The sequence below is a fragment of the Mercenaria mercenaria genome, chromosome 16 (genome assembly GCF_021730395.1).
Source record: "Mercenaria mercenaria strain notata chromosome 16, MADL_Memer_1, whole genome shotgun sequence".
In the NCBI taxonomy this organism is placed as follows: Eukaryota; Metazoa; Mollusca; class Bivalvia; order Venerida; family Veneridae; genus Mercenaria; species Mercenaria mercenaria.
The window spans coordinates 23,308,414-23,328,806 of record NC_069376.1 but is presented as its reverse complement, the minus strand read 5'-3'; the positions used below and the strand labels follow the sequence as shown (position 1 = coordinate 23,328,806).

Genomic DNA, 20,393 nt, shown 5'->3' with positions numbered 1-20,393 from the left:
AAGTTATAGTGCTCTGTTACAACCACATTTGTAATAAAAACCAGATTTGTAATAATTATAACATTTCTCGTTTTTATAACAAAAGTGGTTGCAAAGGTTCAACCACATTTGTAATAACCAGATTTGTAATAAAAATCGCAAACTTTTTTTTTCGAGAGGTGTGTTTTTCCACGTGATATTCAAGCTAATGCATGCGTGTTTAAGCACGTGCAGGTCGAATTGAACTGTCCTGGGTCAATTAAGACTCCAAATGTTTTACCTGAAATCCTTGTTCATGGACATATTTTACTTAAGAAAATTATTACATTTCTCGTTTTTATTACAAAAGTGGTTGCAAAGGTTCAACCACATTTGTAATAACCAGATTTGTAATAAAAATCGCAAACTTTTTTTTTCGGGAGATGTGTTTTCCCACGTGATATTCAAGCTTATGCATGCGTTATTAAGCACGAGCAGGTCGAATTAAACTGTCCTGAGTCATTTAAGACTCCAAATATTTTACCTGAAATCCCTGTTCCTGGACATATTTTACTTTAAAAAATTATTACATTTCTCGATTTTATTACAAAAGTGGTTGCAAAGGTTCAACCACATTTGTAATAACCAGATTTGTAATAAAAATCGCAAACACTTTTTTTCGAGAGATGTGTTTTCCCACGTGATATTCAAGCTTATGCATGCGTTATTAAGCACGTGCAGGTTGAATTGAACTCTCTTGGGTCATTTAAGAAACTCGAAATGTATTACTTGAAATCTCTGTATAAATATTTGTCCGAAGACACTGACCTGGCATTTTTAAAGGTTCTAGCTTGATGGAAGATGTCGGAAAATAGTTATGAATCTAATCCAGAAATTCTTACGTATATTATCTTTTCAAAAAAGTTTTACTTGCCAAAAGGCCTGTAAACAAAAGCCATTTCATCTCAGCAGGTTTTAGTGGATTTTTATGTAAGCTAATTCGTAGCTATACGAGGGGCATTTCAAAAGTAATGCAACTGATTATCGTGCGGCCTCGCCTTGCACGGGATTTTCTTGAAAATTGTACCGATATAGCGAGACATCCATTCTCTACACAGATATACTAAATTTACAGGTGTACACGCAGTATTATCGCTAATACAGTGATAAACGCAACATATAGTCATTGATACTATAGTAAAATGGTTGGCAAGAGAAGTGTAAAGGCAGGTGAAATTCGAGGTTATATAAAGACTTGATGCCAGCTTAGCGTATCAGCGAAGGAGATTTTTGACGAATTGTGTGTTGTTCATGGACAGAATGAAGTGTCGTATGCCACCGTCACGAGGTGGATTAAGAAGTTTAAAAGCGGTTGTGACTCTATTAATGATGCACCAAAATTGGGACGTTCTTGTAGTGCTACTTCTAACACTATGGTTAACAAAGTATGTGATGTGGTTAAGTCTGACGCCAGACTAACTGATCATCAGACAGCTAGTAGAGTTGGTGTTTCAGCCGCAAGCGTATTCCGCATTCTAAAACGTAATTTAAAAATGAGACGTATTACAGCTAGATGGATCCCTCATTTGTTGTCAGACAAGCAAAAGCATGTCCGACTTGAAACCGCCGGAAAACTGCTTAAAATGTTTCCAAAATATCAAAGAAAGCAGTTTTCTGACATTATTACTGGAGATGAGACATGGGTTCACTTTTTCGAGCCTACCAGAAAAATAAACAACAAAATATGGGCTACCAAAAACTGTCGCCGCCCCTCAATTGCCAAAAGATTGATTAGTGCTAAGATAGCAATGTTTGTTATTTTCTTTGATATACGTGGCCCTATTATGCAACTGGTTGTACCAAATAGAAAATCTGTGACTGGTATACTTTATAAAGAAAAAGTGTTGAAGAAACTTAAAAAACAATGTTTCAAACGTCGTCCACACACTGGCTTTAAGCACCTATCCTTGTTGCATGACAACGCCCCTGCGCATGAGTCTGCTATTGTGACCTCTTTTTTGAACAAGGAAAGGGTTCGAGTTCTTCCACATGCACCATATTCCCCAGACCTAGCCCCGTGTGACTATTTCTTGTTCCCTAAATTGAAAAAAAAAAACATTTAGCTGGTAGACGGTATAGGTCCCGACAGGCCTTGGGGTTCGCTGTTTATCAGTGCATGTTGGGTATACCTAAAAATGAGTATGAAGATGCCTTTAAGAACTGGATTAAACGTTTGAAACTTTGTGTACGTAACAAGGAGGATTACTTTGACGGTATGACGCGTAAATAATTTAAAATTTATCAAACGTGCGCTTTATATCACCCCAGTTACATTACTTTTGAAATGCCCCTCGTATATCACACATACGCAAATAATTTCTGTAGGGATTAATTCCTCAAAATTTCATAAATACCATCTACTTTTAATTCTAAATGACCATAACCCCGTTGTAAACAGTTGTCATCTTGGGGTATTCAAGATCATCTTTAGTGAAAGGTCGTTTTTGCATTAAGCCTATACTCTTACAGCTTACCTGACACATGGACATAGACACGAACATCAATGGCAAATATTGGACTTCAGCAGAATCATTTGATATAGGAAATAATCAAATAACAAGCTTATTAAGATTTAGCTAAATTTATTAGGTCTATATCCTTTAGACCCTTTAAAGACACATGCTCACAAATAACGCAAAATTACACAATAAGTATCGTAGTATCGTAAGCAGGCATGAAATAAGGCACAATGCTACAAAATCAGGGTTACAACATAGCCTTTAGTATCAGTCATGTCAGTGTCTTTGACTTTAACGACCCCAACACCTAACGTCTTCCGCGATTCACATGCTGAGGATTCACATGCTGAGTCAAAGCAGGCGACAGATGCAAATAGTTACAGACACACACACACGTACATTTACACACACGCACACGAACGCGCACACGCACACGCACAACCTGGCTGGTAGAAATATACATAAGAGTTTAACAATACTTTAATATGTAACAAAATCTAACTTAAAATGTGGCATTAATATGTAAAAAGAAAAAAAAACTCATAACAGAGTTGTGGGGGAAATCATTACTAGTGTAAAGTGTTATAGTAGAGATCCAATTTCAGTTTCCAGTCAATGCCTTTGAAAGTTACTGATAAATTGAACTTTATATAAAACTGTACCATAAAGGTTGTCGGTGTAAACGAAGCATAACTCTCTCTTCTATTAGGGGTTATGGAGATTGTTTCTACTAGTGTAATCTTTGATATTAAAGAAATATCTTAAGTTTCAAATCAATAGCTTTCAAAGTAACAGAGATGCCATAAACAATAACTTTAATCTAAAAATTCTAAGTATAACACTTTACACTAGTAATGATTTCCCCCACAACCAGGTTGTACGTGTGCGCGTTCGTGTGCGTGTGTGTAAATGTTCGTGTGTCTGTAACTATTTGCATCTGTCGCCTGCTTTGACTCAGCACGTGAATCGTGGAAGACGTTAGGTGTTGGGGTCATTAGAGTCAAAGACACTGACTTGACTGATACTAAAAGCTATGTTGTAACCCTGATTTTGTAGCATTGTCCCTTACTTCATGCCTGCTTACGATACTACGATACTTGTTGTGTAATTTTTCGTTATTTGTGAGCATGTGTCTTTAAAGGGTCTAAAGGATATAGACCTAATAAATTTAGCTAAATCTTAATAAGCTTGTTATTTGATTATTTCCTATATCAAATGATTCTGCTGAAGTCCAATATTTGCCATTGGTGTTCGTGTCTATGTTCATGTGTCAGGTAAGCTGTAAGAGTATAGGCTTAATGCAAAAACGACCTTTCACTAAAGATGATCTTGAATACCCCAAGACGACAACTGTTTACAACGGGATTATGGTCATTAAGAATTAAAAGTAGATGGTATTTATGAAATTTTGAGGAATTAGTACCTACAGAAATTATTTTGCGCATGTGTGATATATAGGTACGAATTACCTTACATAAAGAATCCCCTAAAACCTGCTGATATGAAATGGATTTTGTTTACAGGCCTTTTGGCATGTAAAATTGTTTGAAAAGACAAATATACATCAGAATTTCTGGACCAGATTCATAACTATTTTCCGACATCTTCTGTCAAGCTAGAACCTTTAAAAATGCCAGTTCAGTGTCTTAGGACAAATATTTATACAGAGATTTCAGGTAATACATTTGGAGTACTAAAATGACCAAAGAGAGTTCAATTCAACCTGCACGTGCTTAATAACGCATGCATAAGCTTGAATATCACGTGGGAAAACACATCTCCCGAAAAGAAAAGTTTGCGATTTTTATTACAAATCTGGTTATTACAAATGTGGTTGAACCTTTGCAACCACTTTTGTAATAAAAACAAGAAATGTAATAATTTTCTGAAATAAAATATGTCCATGAACAAGGATTTCGGGTAAAACATTTGGAGTCTTAAATGACCCATGACAGTTTAGTTCGACCTGCACGTGCTTAATAACGCATGCATAAGCTTGAATATCACGTGGGAAAACACATCTCCCGAAAAAAAAAAGTTTGCGATTTTTATTACAAATCTGGTTATTACAAATGTGGTTGAACCTTTGCAACCACTTTTGTAATAAAAACGAGAAATGTAATAATTTTTTAAAGTAACATAATTATGTCCATGAACAAGGATTTCAGGTAAAGCATTTGGAGTTCTAAAATGACCCAGGACAGTTTAGTTCGACATGCACGTGCTTAATAACGCATGTATAAGCTTAAATATCACGTGGGAATACACATCTCCCGAAAAAAAAGTTTGCAATTTTTATTACAAATCTGGTTATTACAAATGTGGTTGAACCTTTGCAACCACTTTTGTAATAACAACGAGAAATGTAATAATGTTTTAAAGTAAAATATGTCCATGAACAAGGATTTCAAGTAAAACATTTGAAGTCTTAAATGACCCAAGACAGTTTAATTCGACCTGCACGTGCTTAATAACGCATGCACTAGCTTGAATATCACGTGGGAAAACACATCTCTCGAAAAAAAGTGTTTGCGATTTTTATTACAAATCTGGTTATTACAAATGTGGTTGAACCTTTGCAACCACTTTTGTAATAAAAACGAGAAATGTAATAATTTTTTAAAGTAAAATATGTCCAGGAACAGGGATTTCAGGTAAAACATTTGGAGTCTTAAATGACTCAGGACAGTTTAATTCGACCTGCTCGTGCTTAATAACGCATGCATAAGCTTGAATATCACGTGGGAAAACACATCTCCCGAAAAAAAAAGTTTGCGATTTTTATTACAACCCTGGTTATTACAAATGTGGTTGAACCTTGGCAACCACTTTTGTAATAAAAACGAGAAATGTAATAAATTTCTGAAATAAAATATGTCCATGAACAAGGATTTCGGGTAAAACATTTGGAGTCTTAAATGACCTATGACAGTTTAGTTCGACCTGCACGTGCTTAATAAAGTATGAATAAGCTTAAATATCACGTGGGAAAACATATCTCCCGAAAAAAAAAAGTTTGCGATTTTTATTACAAATCTGGTTATTACAAATGTGGTTGAACCTTTGCAACCACTTTTGTAATAAAAACGAGAAATGTAATAATTTTTTAAAGTAACATAATTATGTCCATGAACAAGGATTTCAGGTAAAGCATTTGGAGTTCTAAAATGACCCAGGACAGTTTAGTTCGACATGCACGTGCTTAATAACGCATGTATAAGCTTAAATATCACGTGGGAATACACATCTCCCGAAAAAAAAGTTTGCGATTTTTATTACAAATCTGGTTATTACAAATGTGGTTGAACCTTTGCAACCACTTTTGTAATAACAACGAGAAATGTAATAATGTTTTAAAGTAAAATATGTCCATGAACAAGGATTTCAAGTAAAACATTTGAAGTCTTAAATGACCCAAGACAGTTTAATTCGACCTGCACGTGCTTAATAACGCATGCACTAGCTTGAATATCACGTGGGAAAACACATCTCTCGAAAAAAAGTGTTTGCGATTTTTATTACAAATCTGGTTATTACAAATGTGGTTGAACCTTTGCAACCACTTTTGTAATAAAAACGAGAAATGTAATAATTTTTTAAAGTAAAATATGTCCAGGAACAGGGATTTCAGGTAAAACATTTGGAGTCTTAAATGACTCAGGACAGTTTAATTCGACCTGCTCGTGCTTAATAACGCATGCATAAGCTTGAATATCACGTGGGAAAACACATCTCCCGAAAAAAAAAGTTTGCGTTTTTTATTACAAATCTGGTTATTACAAATGTGGTTGAACCTTTGCAACCACTTTTGTAATAAAAACGAGAAATGTAATAATTTTCTGAAATAAAATATGTCCATGAACAAGGATTTCGGGTAAAACATTTGGAGTCTTAAATGACCCATGACAGTTTAGTTCGACCTGCACGTGCTTAATAACGTATGCATAAGCTTGAATATAACGTGTGGAAAACACATCTCTCGAAAAAAAAAAGTTTGCGATTTTTATTACAAATCTGGTTATTACAAATATGGTTGAACCTTTGCAACTGCTTTTGTAATAAAAACGAGAAATGTAATAATTTTTTAAAGTAAAATATGTCCATCAACAAGGATTTCAGGTAAAACATTTGGAGTCTTAAATGACCCTAGACAGTTTAATTCGACCTGCACGTGCTTAATAAAGTATGAATAAGCTTGAATATCACGTGGGAAAACACATCTCTCGAAAAAAAGTGTTTGCGATTTTTATTACAAATCTGGTTATTACAAATGTGGTTGAACCTTCGCAACCTCTTTTGTAATAAAAACGAGAAATGTAATAATTTTTTAAAGTAAAATATGTCCATGAACAGGGATTTCAGGTAAAACATTTGGAGTCTTAAATGACTCAGGACAGTTTAATTCGACCTGCACGTGCTTAATAACGCATGCATAAGCTTGAATATCACGTAGGAAAACACATCTCCGGAAAAGAAAAGTTTGCGATTTTTATTACAAATCTGGTTATTACAAATGTGGTTGAACCTTTGCAACCACTTTTGTAATAAAAACGAGAAATGTAATAATTTTCTAAAGTAAAATATGTCCGTTAACAAGGATTTCAGGTAAAACATTTGGAGTCTTAAATGACCCATGACAGTTTAATTTGACCTGCACGTGCTTAATAACGCATGCATAAGCTTGAATATCACGTGGGAAAACACATCTCCCGAAAAAAAAAAAGCTTGCGATTTTTATTACAAATCTGGTTATTACAACTGTGGTTGAACCTTTGCAACCACTTTTGTAATAAAAACGAGAAATGTAATAATTTTCTAAAGTAAAATATGTCCATGAACAAGGAATTCAGGTAAAACATTTGGAGTCTTAAATGACCCATGACAGTTCAATTCGACCAGCACGTGCTTAATAACGCTTGCATAAGCTTGAATATCACGTGGGAAAACACATCTCTCGAAAAAAGTGTTTGCGATTTTTATTACAAATCTGGTTATCACAAATGTGGTTGAACCTTTGCAACCACTTTTGTAATAAAAACGAGAAATGTTATAATTATTACAAATCTGGTTTTTATTACAAATGTGGTTGTAACAGTGCTCTCTATGTGAATGTATTACAGTTACTGACCTTCAACAAATTTTATATTTACCACTGTGAAATAAACAGAAACTTAAGATTCAAAATAGACATAAATGACAGTTGGTACAGGAAACATAGTATCAATGTCATAGATATTCTAAATGAAAATTTTATACGAGAGATGAGTTAAAACGTATATATGCAGTAAATGGTACGTTTTAGAATTATAAGTAATAAATGTATACTAAACGAGTGGACAGAAAAGATCATCAGAATTAAACAATAACAAAACAAAAAGAAAAAGAAAAAAAAGAAAAACAATAAAATGGAATATTTCCAAACGTGTCATAAAACACAATCCTTAGAAAGAAATAAATAAATAACAATAAAACATTAAAAACTCGAGTCACTATGAGTTATTGAAATCGTAGGGATTTTTTGTTTTCTTTTTTATCAGTTTTTTTTTCTTTTCATTTTTTTTTTCATCTTTAAAAAAATGAATAATTCACACATACACTCTTCGCTTCTATATTGTTTCGATATGTTTGCTCGTACATTGTCTTCTTAAACAACCTTATATAACAACAACAAAAAATGTTAAGAACGATATATGATTTTACTCCGTATGTAAAGTGTTTATACATAAGATATCATAATTAGTTGATAGGTTATATAGTATGCTTTCCAAAAGTTCGTATGTATACAAGCGAAATAAACGGTATTATCCAAACTGGAACCTTGAAAAAAGTTTTGAAGTTTTTTGTCTCTAAGATCGTATTCAGACCAGCGATATGGAGTTGGTATAAAAAAAACTTGGTGCCCCAGTCTCCCTTGGAGTGAACATTGTTCAGTAAGTATTGTATAAGCCTTACTCGTTCGGCTTATCGGGGGCCTGCGTGGTTAAATGGTTAAGGGCACTGACTTCAAATCACTTACTCCTCACAGATGCGGGTTCGAGCCTCATTCGGGGCATTGCAATCTTGATGTGAGGAAGCCATCCAGCTGGCTTACGTAAGGTCGGTGGTTCTCCCCGGGTGCCCGGCTGTAGTGGAATTATGCACGGAGGGGCACCTGGGTCTTCCTCCACCATCAAATCTGGAAAGTCTCCATATGACCTATAATTGTGTGGGTGCGACGTTAAACCCAACAACACAAAAAAACCGTTCGCCTTATTGGGATGGCTTATTCTTGCTCTGATTTTTTATAGTTGCCATACTGGTATAGGTGACTTCGACCAAGAAATCCACTATTTCTACGGGTAACCCGGACAGAATGTAACAAACGTATAACTAACCTGTCACTATTCAATTATTGTGCGCATATTGCCTCGAGCAAAGATTTGCATACAAAAATAGAGTATATTTTTGCATAACTTGAAATATATGCACCTTGATAGAACATTATAATCAGTTTTACAGGAGCTGACAAAAATAATCAACCTCATATTGTCAAAAAAATATTTATATTCATATTCGGTTTTAGATGTCAAAACAGAAAACAAATTGAAACTATTACCCTGCTTAAACTTAAGAAAGATGTCATATATATTTACTATTTCCTTAAACTAGTTTTAAAAGTTGGCCTATTATCTCAAAAGGGCATACGGTAGGTTGACAAAAATGTCGCCATTTCTCGTTAGAGAAAGGGGCATCTATCCTGTGATGCGTGTATGTGGTCACACGGTCTCATATATTTTTTACAACGGTGTCCCTTTTTAGTGTTGAGAAATGTTCAGTGGGAATGACTCTAAGTGTGCTGAGGTTACAATTTCTCAGTGATCATTGCTAATGATCAGTGTGGAGTGATCACAGCTCTGAGTACTTTTCACAGAACATTGATCATCGAGTAGTAGTTCACGGTACTGTACTGTGAGTTCTGCTCACTGAATAGTGTGTTCACGGCACCGTGAGTACTGATCAATGAGTAGTGTTCACTGAGTAGTGAGTACTGCTCACTGAGTAGTGTTTACATTACCGTGAGTACTGCTCAATCAGTAGTGTTCATGGCACTGTGAGTACTGCTCACTGAGAAGTGTTCACGGCACTGTGAGTACTGCTTATTGAGTAATGTTCACGGCACCGTGGGTACTGCTGAATGAGTAGTGTTCACGGCACCGTGAGTACTCCTCAATGAGAAGTGTTCACGGCACCGTGAGTACTGCTCACTGAGTAGTGTTCACGGCACAGTGAGTACTGCTCATTGAGTAATGTTCACGGCACCGTGGGTACTGCTCAATGAGTAGTGTTCACGGCACCGTGAGTACTGCTCAATGAGTAGTGTTCACATTACCGTGAGTACTGCTCACTGACTAGAGTTCACGGCACGATAAGTACTGTTCACTGAGTAGTGTTCATATTACAGTGAGTACTACTCACTGAGTAGTGTTCTCGGCACCCCGTGAGAACTGATCACTGAGTAGTGTTTACATTACCGTGAGTACTGCTCAATCAGTAGTGTTCACATTACCGTGAGTACTGCTCAATCAGTAGTGTTCACGGTACTGTGAGTACTGCTCACTGAGTAGTGTTCATGGCACTGTGAGTAATGCTCAATGAGTAGTGTTCACGGCACAGTGAGTACTGCTCAGTGAGTAGTGTTCACGGCACAGTGATAACTGCTCAATAAGTAGTGTTCACTGCACCGTGAGTACTGCTCACTGAGTAGTGTTCACATTACCGTGAGTACTGCTCACTGAGTAGAGTTCATGGCACCGTGAGTACTGCTCACTGCGTAGAGTTCACGGCACCGTGAGTACTGCTCACTGAGTAGAGTTCACGGCACCGTGAGTACTGCTCACTGCGCAGAGTTCACGGCACCGTGAGTACTGCTCACTGCGCAGAGTTCACGGCACCGTGAGTACTGCTCACTGCGCAGAGTTCACGGCACCGTGAGTACTGCTCACTGAGTAGAGTTCACGGCACCGTGAGTACTGCTCACTGCGTAGAGTTCACGGCACCGTGAGTACTGCTCACTGCGTAGAGTTCACGGCACCGTGAGTACTGCTCACTGAGTAGAGTTCACGGCACGATGAGTAATGTTCACTGAGTAGTGTTCATATTACAATGAGTACTGCTCACTGAGTAGTGTACACGGCACCGTGAGAACTGATCACCGAGTAGTGTTCACATTACCGTGAGTACTGCTCACTGAGTAGTGTTCACGGCACCGTGGGTACTGCTCACTGAGTACTGTTCACTGCACCATGAGTAATGTTCACTGAGTAGTGTTCACGACACCGTGAATACTGCTCACTGAGTAGTGTTTACATTGCCGTGAGTACTGCTTACAGGGTAGTGTTCAAATTGGTTCTGTGAATACTGCTCACCGAGAATTAACTTAAGGACATGTTTTGCATAAATACTTTTGAAATCTGGAAATTGTCCTGAAATCATTTACTCTATCCGATATTTGAGTTTTATGATTATTTGATCTTTTGACGTTTAATCTGCATAATTTTATTTTAGGCAATTTATGTTAAAAAGATAGATCTACTCATAAAATCTGACATATCGTAGTTAATGTTAAACTGAAAAAGTAATTAAGATTTATATGAAAATGTAGATATTGATGGTGTGTTAAAACAATGTAGTCATCCACTTTTGTGGCCGCCATCTTGCATTTCTCAGATCGCCACCATTTATGCCAATTGCCGGTGTAATGAAGTATTTCGACCCCAATAGAATAATGACCCCCCGGTCATTATTCTATAGAAAAAGTGACCCCCGGTCATAGTATTATGACCTCCAGATCATAGTACTATGACTCCCCCACGTGAAGTAAACTGAACCTCACGAAGAATATTGACTCCCATAAAAAAAAACGACCCCGGTCATTTGGTCAAATTTAGTGATAACTCATGTATCTAAGGCCTAATTGCTGCATTTTATGCCCCCACTCGGGGGAGGGGACATATAGATTTGCCCTTGTACGTCCGTCCGTCCTTCCGTTTGACCATTAGCCCCATATACCATCACTTGATACAGAAATCAGAGCATTCCGCAAAGGGAAAAGGGATTCTATTTCTAGACGCTGTATCTTGGTGTATACATTTTTTTTTTCAGGAAAATAACAATTCACAATACGTTCACAAAACACACCAGTGTCAATAATCCCTGCAAACTTCGGAAAGAAGTAATTTTTCAGAAGAAAACTGCACAAGAAACTGCTAGCATAGAACTCAGTATTAATAGAAGTTGCAATACTTAGCAGTGGCAGTAAAGTACGGTAGCGGCAACAATAGAAAGTAGTAGTAGTAGTAGTAGTAGTAGTAGTAGTAGTAGTAGTAGTAGTAGTGGCAGTGGTAGTGGCAGTTGCAGTAGTAGCAGCAGCAGCAGCAGAGGAATAAGTGACAGCAACAACAGCAGCAGGAGAAGAAGAGGTAGATGTACAAGACGTATTAGTGGAAGCAGGTATAGTAGTATCAGTAGTAGCAGTTGTAGTAGTAGTTGTAGAAGTAGTAGTAGTAGTAGTAGTAGAAGAAGAAGTACATGTAGTAATAGCAACAGAAGTAGCGGTACCAGTAGTAGTAGTACAATTAAAATGTTAACTATTGGCAATGGAGGGTATTAGAGTTGTAGATCTAGTAAAATTGTCCGTTAGGTTTGGTGCGGATCACTTTTTAATAGATATTATCGTCGAAAGTCTTTTTAGGAGCCGGTGTTTTATACGGAAAGAGTAACTTTTTTAAATAGAATAATGTCCGGGAATCGATATTGTATGAGAGTTCGAATGTAGTAATTTCGGCAGTGAGTATTTTACATGGAAGGAGTCAGTTTTTCTATAGAATAATAGCCGGGGTCGTTATTCTATGAGATTCGAAGGGAGTCATCTTTAGGGAGTCAGTATTTTACTTGGAGGGGTCAGTTTTTCTATAGAATAATGACCGGGGGTGGGGGGGGGGTCGTTATTCTATAGAGTTTTCAAAGAGAGTCAGTTTTTTATAAGGGAAGTCAAAATTTTACAGGAAAGGAGTCACATTTTCTATAGAATAATGACCGGGGGGTCGTTATTCTATGGGGGTCGAAATACTTCATTACACCTGCAGCCTCCTGATAATTTGCAGACCTTTACGAACAAATTGGGTCCATGTTCGACTTTTTGAATGGCCTAATGCTCGCCCTACCATATCTCTCAAAAGATATCAGGTTGTTCCTAAACGTCCTATTGTTTTGGACTTAACAAAGTGAGTGTTACCAAACTGAATGAAATGAAAGTCACAATTACGCAACGAGATGGACTGCATTGATTATTATCGGTCGCCATACATTTGTGATAAAATGCGTGATTAACTCCCCTGGTTTCGTTTTCGCCATTTGTATGCAAGAGATGCGTTGTCTTTCGAAGCGTTATATATCAACAAGTAAGGGGATATTACACTTAAGAAGGTAAATAGATTCTGTTTCATTATTGTTAGCATCAAAATGGTTCTCCGTTTATTTAAAGGCAGTGGCTACGATTACGGTACCGTAATCCTAGCCTCCGGTTCTAGGATTACGGAAGTTCCGTATTCCTAGACAACCCTATGAGGATAGGCTAGGATTACAGAAATATTTTAAGAGGCATAAAGTATATGTTAGGACACGCATAAATGATGTTGTAAACTTACTTTTTTCACTTATTTTTTCATGCCTGCCTTATTATTTCGTGTTTTCTATCCGCCGTTTTGGGTTAGTATAATCTGAATGGCGGCGCGCGGAAATATATTAGAAATATAAGTGTCAGAGTTAGATTTAAAAAAAAATCTATACTTTGAATTTTATGATTTATAACCATGTTGTATGTTATTAAATACCATTTGTGTTGACTTGATGAAAAAAAATGCAGGTATATACGAAACATAGATACTTCTATAATATTTCAGGGCCCTCACTCTACTTTGGGGGAAGGGGTCCGCAGCCCTTAGGCGGGGGAATTTTCGCGTCGTTTTAGCCAAAAGGGGGAATTTTCATTACCTTCAAATAATAACATACTATGTAAGAACTATAACATGTATAACTCTCATTACACTAAAGTTGTTTCTTTTTGTCAACATACTACTGGTAACTGCAATTAAATCATGTCAAGGTCAGCTTTTAAGGGGACTAGCTATACTGTTATTAATGAAACTTCGACAAACTTTATCTAAAACAAGTACATTTATCATTACACATTTTTTTTAATCAATTTATATTTTAGTTGTCTAAAAGTGGGTGGGGTTTGGTGCCTTTGCATTTTATTATTAAAAATGCTTCAAAATAAGGGCTGCTTTTGCAACAGTGATCATATTTTTCTTAAATGCAGACTTTCAAATGGCTTTTTATTTAGATTGTACTAAAAAATCTTGTAAGAAATGATGAAAATGTCCGAAAATCACGGTCGCGAAAACGGGTGACAAATATGGAAAACGAAAGTAAACATTTAAAATTCTTGATGAAATACCTGTTTTAAATTTCTTTTTTTTTACCAAACCTATTCAATTCTTATAATTTCTGCTTATTAAAGCATTTAATTTATTTGGACCAAACAAAGCCTCGGCAATGATAATAAATTTTCTATAGACCGTAACGGTTGACCGGCTCACGTAATCGTTCAAGCAAACAAAATAATGATTTCAATTATCCAATTTGTGCAAAGACGATAATCTAAAGCTGCATTGTTTATCAATTAATTTTTACACATTGATCAGTAAACACCTTTGATAATGACAGGGATTATTGAATTTATTGTACTAAATATAAACCGCGAGATGACCATGTGTCAATCGGCGCGTGGCGTGATTGACATCTGTTAGCAGCTAATTAACATATGATGCTCCGCCTACTGCCATACTTTCACGTATGACGGCGAACAATATTGAAATTGACTGTGATTTTGATTGACAAGGGGCAGAACTTTCGAACTCGAGACGCATCAAACAAAATTTCCGCGAGTCAACCCGACGCACGGAGCATATTTTGTGCGGGTCAAATACGAGTTTTTCTCGATTTTCGCGGTTCAAAAACTCGGGTCAACCGAATGCCCAGTAAGGGGGAACGTATCAATCGGCGCGTGGTGTGATTGACATCTGTTAGCAGCTAATTAACATATGATGCTCCGCCTACTGCCATACTTCCACGTATGACGGCAACAATATTGAAATTGACTGTGATTTTGATTGACATGGGGCAGAACTTTCGAACTCGAGACGCATCAAACAAAATTTCCGCGAGTCAACCCGACGCACGGAGCATATTTTGTGCGGGTCAAATACGAGTTTTTCTCGATTTTCGCGGATCAAAAACTCGTGTCAACCGAATGCCCAGTAAGGGGGAATTTTTTTCTCTGGAGGGGGAAAAAAAGGATACTATTTTGACGGGGGAAGCAGTCGATATTCGGCGGCAAAAACGGCCGATCGAGGGCCCTGTATTTCCGCGCACCGCCATTAAGATTATATAATAACCGAAAACGGCCGATCGACAGCACGAAATATTAAGTGAAATGAGTAAGTTTACAATGTCATTTATGCATGTCCTAACAAAGATTTGATGCCTCTTAAAATACTTCCGTAATCCTAGCCTATTCTCATAGGGTTGTCTAGGAATACGGAACTCCCGTAATCCTAGAACCGGAGGCTAGGATTACGGTACCGTAATCGTAGCCACTGCCTTATTTAAAAGTCGCCGTCAATATAGTATATGAATAACATAAAAATCTACACTAGACCAGTCCACAGTCATTTCACCTAATCGTTCTACATTTTCATTTTGCCTGTTGCCTGCCAGCAAGGGTATGTAATGTTTTTACAGCTATAACACGAGTTGGCTATAATAATGACTGTTATCGAGATCGTGAAGATATTTACACCACGAGTGTAAAATGTAAATATGTAGCTCTACTGTAATTCATTTTTTCCCCTGTGAAATAATTTGATCATAGATAGCGCTATTTCTTAGCTGAAACTTACAGCGTAAAGTGCAAGATGTTTATGTTTTATATCTTGTGTCTTATTACAGAATGACAAGTGTTACATTTTCTTCGGAGAATGTAGCTGGAGACTGCCCTGGTACGTTATACGGTGATCCTTCTTCAACATCTTTTGCGGTAATAGTATTACAGGTGAGTCGTTACACAGTAGATATGAGTTCCTTCCTTTTACAGAGATCGAGTTATCCCATGGGTGAAACCCAGGGTCACATTGTTCGATTGTCTGCACTTGTTTATATTCTTAGATGCATCCATTTCACCAGACGCAGGGGGAAACGTTGGAAATCCTGAATTTGAAATAACCATGATATGTTCTTTGTTCCAACAACATAAACAAGGACTTGTAACTTCGACAGAGAGTTGGGATTTGGACCTCGCCCAAATATGGCCTATTTTCTGTCCAGTTTGCCAGGAACCCACATATTAACCTATCAGCCAGCCAATATGTTTTAAGAGGTTATCTCGCTGTCAATATATTTACACGTTCTCAACCTGGCCCAGTTGTTAAATCTCGTCTATATATTTTAGTTGTGTTTTATACTCCCAGTGCAATTGTCAGTTTATATAGGTAAGCCCTATCTTTTTGAATATGTCAAATTACAAAAAGATGTGAATTCATAATCAAGTATGACATCTAACAATAGATTAATGAAAGTACATTCAAACTAAATTAAATACATATTAACAGTCGGAAGTAGATAGTGTCATAGAAAGCCACAATACGTTATATTTTATTCTGGTTTCTAGTTTTAAAACAAATACACAGTAAAATACACAGTAAAATGGGTCACGGTTTACACTTGTTTTGATAAAAACGGTGGGCTTCATGTATAAATTAAGCAAGGACAAAATAATGTGTTAGTGTATTGGTGCTTAAATGCCTTAAATAAATAGAACAATACCTGGGTAACATTAAACAATTGGTGACGGTTAGATCTGTATGTTTACTGTTACAAATGAACGTGCATTTTTCTGATTGGGTGTACTTTCTATTTTCTGTTGTTCTAATAATAAGAGATTAGTATTTAGTGAGTACATATTTTCCGTGCTTTAACTGATAAATACTGTTTTACTTGACATTTCTTCATCCTCTATAGCTACAACATTTTTACTTAAATGTTTGCTTCAATGAAGATTCAATGAAGATTTTAAAAAAACGCTCTGATTGATGTACCCTTAAAATTAACTGAGCACTCATCTTGATCATTAGACACGTTATGTTACGATTTCAACATGATAATGATATATAAAGAAACATTAAAAACATTGTAATTGTAATAATTCTTCGTATATGGTGGAGTCCTTATGCTCAGTTCGTATATACAAATGTATGCTGTTAGTTAACATGTATTGGGATACAACCCCAAATGTTAGTGTTGTAACATCAGAAGAACGCAACACTGGAATGTACCTGAAACTTTCAGAGCAAAAGATAAGCTGCATATCTGCGTAAATACGAAATTAAAACATTCAAATTATCAAAACACATTATGTAAATCCAAAATACACAATTTTATCTGATGCATCCATACCGGCGCTTGGACTCAAAATCACACAGATTGAAGTCAACAGCTTGGCTTTGAGCACGCTGAGTCTGTCTGCTTCGTAATTTGATGGATGGGAAACACAGAAATATACAGTTGACAAGACGTTTATGATTATTGATTGAGTAATCAAGTTAATAACTGACCAGCAATATTACGCACAGATTAACTGAGTAACAGGCTTTACATCGGCGACAATAATGAAGTTTTACTAAATATGACGTTTTGTTAAAAAAATACAAAATAAAGTATTTTAACTAGACTACTTTGTACTCAAGAATACTTGTTTAAACGCTTTTCACAGAAATACTGCCATGTCAGTTACGATTTATTAAAGTTGCAAATAAACTACATGTATGTATTTGTTAAGAAATCGAACTCAAATACCCGAATAAGCAACTGAAATAAAAATCACAGAGAACCGTGTTTTAAAATACCAAAGTCATCTAAACCAGTTTGCAGCTCAAACCAAAATTTTGTGATAATGTTCAGCTGATTGTGGAGGCTTATTTGTAGCTCTGAAAAGGTATGAGTTGTGTATGAAATCAGGTCTTTATCGCTGCTTCGGGTTTTCAGTCTCAGCTTGCTTGTAACATGACATTTATGGTATGCACAAAACATAATAATAAAAAAAAAACGGGAGGATCGATGTGGTTTTAAGATGGGACTGATTTGGTAAATATGTAGTTATATGGGCAGGAAAAACGGTCATCTTTAAAGAATTATATATCGTGTTGAATTCCAAAGTTTTTCTAAGTTATGTACGGAGAATAGCACTTGGCGGCAAATTGAAATTATTTTATTTTGTTAAGCTGTATACAGAAGTTGGGTACAAAGCATAACGTTACAGCGAGTTGGGTTTTCTTTTTATATGTAGTGTTAGCTATTTCAAGTAAGTCCTGGCTAAAAACCATGAATTTTATATTTTCTTCGACTTACCTAATAAATTAAATTTATAAGACAGTAACATAATATTCTCACTCACTCTACCCAAAGTAGCTGAAATTTTGAAAACAATTCAGTATAGTAGTTTTCTCGATATTCTCTGTTATAGAACACAATAGCTTCACTTCACTGTTTAACAAAGTTGCTAAAGTATGCGAGTATTTAAGTCTTCTACTTATAATGTTTATGCAGTGCAACCTCTGTAGAGCAACACTCTTTCGGAAATACAAATATTGACTGTTATGTAGAGGTTGTTGTTCTGGAGAGGTAAATTTGAAAGCATATTTCAGCTTAGGGAAATTTTGATGATTTGTTATAGAGAGGTTTTTGCTCAAGAGAGGGCCGCTCTTGAGAGGTTGTACTGTATTGTTATATAGCCATTTGCTAAGTTTTACCTTTTTAAGAATCATGAGAATAGAAATATGAAAATAGAAAGCTTACGACGGGATTGACTCCCTGGCCCCGGAATAATCATGAACATATCAAATGATAGTAAGTGTATACAACTGTACTTCAAATGTAATTTTACCGAACGATTATAGGAATGGTGGGGAGTAACAGATGAAGTAAAATCTAAAGCCCAGGAGGTCCAGAAAAGATGCGCATGCGTAACTTTCATTCCCGATCTTTATAGGGGAAAAGTGACCAAGGACTACGAAGAAGCTGGGCACTGGATGGAGGGACTAGATTGGCAAGGTGCTGTAAAGGACGTCCAAGGAGCCGCAAGGTTTTTGAACTCAAAAGGTTTAAGGAAGGTTTGTAGATGTTTTTTATGTTTGATCATTTGCTAGGCAAGTTGCATATCAACCTCATTAAACGTTGCGATTTCTTTGAGTGTGGAATGTCTAAGTCAGTGTTCGATCTGTCACTTCGAAGCACTTCTGTTAGAGAATTAGTAATAAGGGTAAAGTAAAGTGACTGGGTTTGAACATTATTGATTGTCGGACTAGGACTGTCCTCATGGAAAGTTAGAGACATGCATTTGTTTGTTCAGTATCGAACATGTTTCTCGTTTCCTTTACCACCTTTATTGTTATTGACTTTCGTACATATGTTTTACAGGTTGGCGTAACAGGATTTTGTATGGGAGGAGCATTAAGCCTCGCTTCGGCTGCACTGGCGCCCGAGATATCTGCGGCTGCTCCATTTTATGGTCTGCCGAAGCCGGGGCTCTGTGACCTTTCTAGCATACGGGTTCCAGTGCAGGCCCATTTCGGCGAACTTGACACTTTCAAGGGATTTGCAGCACCTGAAGATGCAAGAAATCTCGCGAAGATGTTGAGTGGGAAATGTGATTTTCAGTTGTACATGTATCCTGCAGGGCATGCATTTTGTGATCCAAACTGTCACCGATATAATAAAGAACAAACTGATTTAGCAATGGAAAGATTGGCCAAATTCTTTACTGAGAAATTAACTTGATACTCGACGTAGTGTTACGAGGGCGACAAGGATAATACAATGTGATCTATTTCCCTAATTTTTGTCAAAAGTCCAGTGATATGTGAAATATACTTAATAGTTATTTTACGTATTTCATACACAAATTAATACATTGATTCTATCTGCGATTCGTCAAAAGAATGTGTCTACTGTTTTTACAGTACAAAGTTCCAGATAGAAGTTATGTATCATTCTAAAGGTCTTCAGAGAATGTAAAAGAAGCTTTTTTATTTGAAGTTTAAATGCAATGTATGTAATTCTCTTAGTGGTCACCCAAAGGGCCATTTAATTAGGTATAAAATGCTTGTTTTGATATATGTGCAAATTACTGTTTGATGGACATTTGTTGTGACAAGTTGGCATCTTTGTTTGTAGATAATTTCAGAACTGATTGAGACTTCTCAAAAACATAAAAACAGTTCCTAATTCTATCCATGAAGTTCTTTAGAACGATGTACAATATACATGGTATGTTCTTATACTAATAAAAAGTTGGTACGGAATACGTAAATCAAATAGTAATCCTGTCTGTCTTAGTTATGGTACACTAACATGTCAGACATTTTATACATTTTTACAATATTTTTATAATATCATGACACATCATCATGTACTTGTCTGTGTATACAATTTATAATTTTAGTTAGTAAAGTTATCTTGAGACTAGTGTTATAAATGTCTTTAACAGAAGTGACCTTTCAGTTGAAAGTATTTTAGCTCATTTTGACAATTGTCTTATGAGCTGTTGCAATACCTCTAACATCCATGTCATGTGTAGACATCGGGCAAGCTCATGTCGTAGTTAATTATTAGCTCACCTGAACCAAAGGTTTCGAATGAGCTACATGTATTTGTATACGCGGATGACCAGGTGTCGGCATGGTAAGATAAACATCACCTCAGAAACTACAGACCAGAATTACAACAAACTTGTTCTGTAGCACCAAGTTTGTTCAAATGGTT

General features: G+C 36.3%; 2 protein-coding genes across 2 annotated transcripts in view; both read left to right on the top strand.

The window, feature by feature from the left end:
* The first annotated feature begins 1,278 nt into the window (after positions 1-1,278).
* Positions 1,279-19,409, top strand: LOC123539651 (putative carboxymethylenebutenolidase). Its single transcript, XM_053525807.1, has 4 exons — positions 1,279-1,403; positions 15,528-15,630; positions 18,530-18,742; positions 19,050-19,409. The coding sequence occupies exons 1-4, from the start codon at positions 1,279-1,281 to the stop codon at positions 19,407-19,409; spliced, it is 801 nt and encodes a 266-aa protein (XP_053381782.1).
* LOC123539650 (proton-coupled zinc antiporter SLC30A2-like) overlaps positions 12,817-20,393 on the top strand; it is a 44,967-nt gene continuing 37,390 nt past the window's right edge. Inside the window, exons 1-2 of the mRNA XM_053526379.1 lie at positions 12,817-12,941; positions 15,528-15,630. The gene's annotated coding sequence lies outside the window, so the exon portion shown is untranslated. The remainder of the gene's footprint in view (positions 12,942-15,527; positions 15,631-20,393) is intronic.

Bases quoted from the DNA above. Each gene is read 5' to 3' on its own strand.
- LOC123539651 (XM_053525807.1), top strand. From the start codon at position 1,279: ATGAAGTGTCGTATGCCACCGTCACGAGGTGGATTAAGAAGTTTAAAA. The intron at 1,404-15,527 runs GTATGTGATGTG...GTCTTATTACAG, and splicing joins CTAACACTATGGTTAACAAA to AATGACAAGTGTTACATTTT. The intron at 15,631-18,529 runs GTGAGTCGTTAC...GAACGATTATAG, and splicing joins TTGCGGTAATAGTATTACAG to GAATGGTGGGGAGTAACAGA.